The sequence below is a fragment of the Fringilla coelebs genome (genome assembly GCF_963513975.1).
Source record: "Fringilla coelebs genome assembly, contig: SCAFFOLD_30, whole genome shotgun sequence".
Classification (NCBI taxonomy): domain Eukaryota; kingdom Metazoa; phylum Chordata; class Aves; order Passeriformes; family Fringillidae; genus Fringilla; species Fringilla coelebs.
The window spans coordinates 2,332,840-2,337,098 of record NW_028167448.1 but is presented as its reverse complement, the minus strand read 5'-3'; the positions used below and the strand labels follow the sequence as shown (position 1 = coordinate 2,337,098).

Sequence of the window (4,259 nt, the reverse complement as noted above, 5' to 3'; positions counted from 1 at the left end):
TTCTCATTTAAAAGAGTTGCCAAATCCTGGGTTCCAGCATGGATGGGGTAGACACCCCAACAGGAGATAGGGTTAGACACTTGGCCACCTCTGCCTTTTAAGCTAGTTGAGACACCAAGGGCCCTCTCCCCAGCTGGCACCACTTCTGGTCACATGGCCACTCAGGACCTGGCTTTGGCAGAATGCCACACTGTCTCCAGTGTGCCACGGCTGACAGACTGATGGACAGACTGGGCCCTGTCTCACCAAAAGCCAGGCCTGACACACCCCTGCCACACACAGGTTTTCCAAAATTTTTCCAGCCACCAAACTTTTCCTGTCTCTGACACCTTGCCCTGTGCCATGGCCTGATCCCGAATGCCCTGGGAAAGGGGGAGGCTCTGGAAGCCCAGAGGCCTATGTGACATCCTCGTTTGGGGAACACAGCAGAGGAGGGGTTTGGGTCGGGGGACAAGAGAATTCGGAGCCACCTGAAGGCTGCTTTGGCCATCAGAGCAAGGAAGGTCCAGGGCCCTTCCAGGTTCCTCTGGTGGAGGAAATTTGCTGTGGGAAATGTCCGGGGTTGGTTCATTTTTAGGGGCTTTCCCTGAAAATTGTTCCTTTTTCTGACCCTTGGGACTCAGAACCTTGGTGCTATTGCTGTTGGTTTTATTCTCTCATTGCTGTTGCAGGAAATTGTTCTTCTCTCAGCCCTTTGCGATCTTTGTGCCTCCACGGGGGGGAGAGGGGCATGTTTTAGTGGCAGCACACACATGAGTGGGAAACCCCAGTGCCCCCCAGTTCCCCCCAGTCTCACAGCACATTCCCGTAGATGTCACTGGGTTCCCATGGTTGTCCATGGGGTGCCTGCAGTTCCACGTAGGTCACCTGGGGCTCCTGGAGTGTGGTGGCGCGGGGGGACGCTGTGAGGGACATGGGCTGTGGGTTCTGGATGGGGTGACACTCATGGGTGACATGTCCCTCTGCATGTCTGCCCCCCATACTCATTCGCAGCCGTCTTGGTGAACACGACGGGGGTGTACAGCTCCTCCCCCTCCTCTGAGGGGGCCGGGGGATCCGGGGGGCCCTGAGGGAATAAAGGCGATTTGGGGGAGAGAATGGAAAGTCTTGAGGGTTGTGGTAAAAGGGGAGAGTGGTTTGAGTCCTCCACTCACCTTTCCTGATTCTTCCTGGCAGCTGCAAAGGAAAGAGGGGAGGGGTGACTGTGGGATCCCCAGGGATCTAATCCCTCTCAGGATTCCTTAACACCCACTGGGCCATCGATTTCTCAGAGGACCCCAGGCATCCCTGAAATCTCCCAGAATTCATGAACCTCCACAGTGCCCCCGACACACTAGGCCTCAAGGACCCAAAGCCCAGCAGGGACAGAGACCCCCCAAATGCCCCCAGGGCCCCTGAAAGGATGCCCAGCATCCCTGCAGGACCCTCCAGCACCTATCCAAACCCTACAGGGCAGCCAGCCAAGGTCAGAATTCTAGGGCTGCGGGAGCCTCATTATGGTTCCCCAACTCTGGGGGCCTCTACAGCTTCCTAGGAACCCCCTTCCCCCTATTGTCACCCACCCAGAGGGTGCCACCGGTGCCAGGCCACAATGATACCCACAAGCAGAAGCAGGAACAAAAGGGCCCCACAGACCGCTGCAGCCGCTGCAAGAAACAGAGGGGGACACATCAGGGTCACCCATCACCTCAGTTTTCCTGCAGTCCCTGGTGAACTTGTGTGTCCCCACCTGTGTCTCTGTGTGTCCATGTGTCCCGTGGTGTCACCTCCAGTGCCAGCTCTGGGCTGACTGCCCGGAACACGCGGTGCCCGTCTGCCTGGTTGGTGGCCATGCACTGGTAGGTGCCTGAATGTCCCACATTGGTGGCCCTGAACTCCAGAAGTGGACCCCGGGCCACCTCCTGCCCGTTGTGCATCCAGGTGAAGGTGACAGGGACTGAGCCCACCTGCACTGAGCAGTGCAGGGTCACAGGGTCACCTGCACACATCTGGTGCGACAGGGGGCCGGGGGTGATGGTGGCATTGGCCACAGGCACTGTGGGGACAGAGACAGGGCTGAAGCCACAGGGAGGGGCTGGCAGCCAGTGTGGGGGGATAGGGATGGGGTGGATGGATGTGATGAGGGATTTTAGGGATGGGGTCACAATGCAGAGGGGTGAGGGGGCACAGGGCAGAGGAGAGAAGACCTAAGAAATGTGTCAGGGGACATGGAGGTCCCCAGGCAGGGGACCTGAAGAGGCTGTGGGCGCTCCCTGTGTCCATCCCCGCACTCACTGCGCACTGTGACGCAGAGCCGGGTGCTGCTCTTCTGCACAGCCCCCGCATCTGAGGGCACCTCACAGCTGTAATTCCCTAAGTGGGAGACCACCACGGCAGGCACCAACAGCTGCAGGGATCCCTGCAAGCCCCCCACCACCTGCCCATCCTGATAGAACAGGAGGGAGAGTGCAAGTGGGAGCTTGGAGCTGCAAAGTGCTGGGGATGCTGAGGCAGCTGAGAGTCAGGGGGGACCCCCTTGGTGGGCTTGGGGGACCCTCCAGGAGTGGCACTGGGAAGAGTTCAGGGAAGGAGAGGAGAGGTGAGGAGTGTGACTCAGAAGGCACTGGGAATTGGCTTTGGGGTTGTCAGGAGATGGGAGTTCCAGCTGTGGGGGTGCTCACCGTGCACTGTCACCTTCACTGCTGCTGAGCCTGATGGCCAGGACCTCACCCAGCCCTTGCAGCAGTAGCTGCCACTGTGTTTCAGCTGGAGGGGGGACAGGGACAGCTCGGTCGCATTAAGGGACCTTATCAGAATATTCTCATCCTTGAAAAATTGCACGTTGGTGACTGGGCTGTTCCATCGGGCCCGGCAGCGCAGTGTCACCGTATCTCCCTCCAGCAGCGCCCGTGCTGGCACCTGCAGCACCAGCTCATCTGTGGGACAGGAGGGTCCCATCTTACTGAGAGGCTCGAAATAGGTCAGAGGTATTTCCCCAGGACACCAAGGACATCTGGGTGCACTGGGATGCACTGGGATGTCCCTGTGTGCAGGGCACAGGCTCCTGCCCCTTGAACGGTTTGAAGCCACCCACGGAGTGGAGCCCACCCAGACCTGTCAGGGGCCACCCAGATCATTTAAGATGCCCCCTCACCATCTAAGACTGTCACAGGGGGGCTGAGCCCACTGCCGGGTCTGTCACACGTGTAGGTGCCACTCTCTGTGACATTGAGGCAGTCGTGTCTTTCCTGCCGCCAGCGCTGCCCGTTCCTGTACCAGGTGGTGTCACCGGCGCTCCCCGAGCCCTGACAGGTCAGTGTCACCTGGTCCCACAGAACTGCCGGCTTCCAGGGGGGCTCCACAAGGAGCTGGGTGGTCTGGGCACCTGCAGATGACAGGGGACACCAGGCTGCCAGGGCCAGTGTGGGGTGGGGCAGCAGGGTGGGGACATGGCATTCTCCAAGTACTCACCAGCATAGCCGAGGGTGTGGGCTGGAGGGGAGAAGGGACATGGATGGGTGGGGGTGGCACCATGGGGACAGAGGCAAAGGGGCACGGAATGTGGGGGCTGTGCCCGAAAGGTCTCAGTTGGGGCACTGGTGTGGCACAGAGATCTCCAGGACAGGGACACAGCAGCCAACACATGTTCAGGCATGGGGACCCTGTGCTGGCACAGGTCACCCACACCAGCCCCATAGCCACAGCCCCTATGGCCCTGTGCCCATGGTCCCATTCCCATGGCACCTGTCCCCATGGCCCAAGCACATGGTACTTATCTCCTTGTCCCTGTCCCTGCATCTCTGTGTCCCTGTCCCAGTCCCTGCAGCTGCCCCAGCCACAAGGTTCCTTCTGTCACATCCTTGTCCCCACATTTCCATCCCCCTCTCCCTGTCCCCCCATCCCAGTTCCACTCTTCCTTTCCTCTGTCCCTGTCTCTACGGCCACCGCGCAACTCTGGTCACACTGGGCTCCATGCCCTGCTGGCCTTGGGGATCTCAGGGGATCCTGCAGCCCCCCTGTGCACCCTCCCCTCCATCCCCAGGGTGTCAGGCCCATGCCCAGGGCACTCACCCCACAGGAGCAGCGCCACCTTCCTGGCCATCCCGGTGTCCCCAGCCATGTGGACTGGCTGTCACTCGCTGCTGTGGCCACCGCTCCCCTGGCTGGCGGCTCTTTGGATGAAGGGGAAGGAAGCGAGGTCACATCCGTCCCCATGTGGAGGTGGCTCTTGGTGGGGGCAGGGTGGCCACAAGCTGGGGACAGACTGGGGACATGTTGAG

The 4,259-nt window shown here is 60.2% G+C and overlaps 1 protein-coding gene across 1 annotated transcript; it reads right to left on the bottom strand.

The window, feature by feature from the left end:
* Positions 1–716: 716 nt before the first annotated feature.
* LOC311165882 (Fc receptor-like protein 4) lies at positions 717–3,456 on the bottom strand (the record flags this gene model as incomplete). The annotated part of the gene is made up of 7 exons (XM_084227376.1): positions 717–1,066; positions 1,155–1,176; positions 1,563–1,646; positions 1,730–2,035; positions 2,275–2,425; positions 2,710–2,745; positions 3,451–3,456. 7 exons carry the CDS (start codon positions 3,454–3,456, stop codon positions 793–795), a joined length of 879 nt encoding a protein of 292 aa, XP_084083502.1. The 3' UTR covers positions 717–792.
* Between the last annotated feature and the right edge of the window lie 803 nt (positions 3,457–4,259).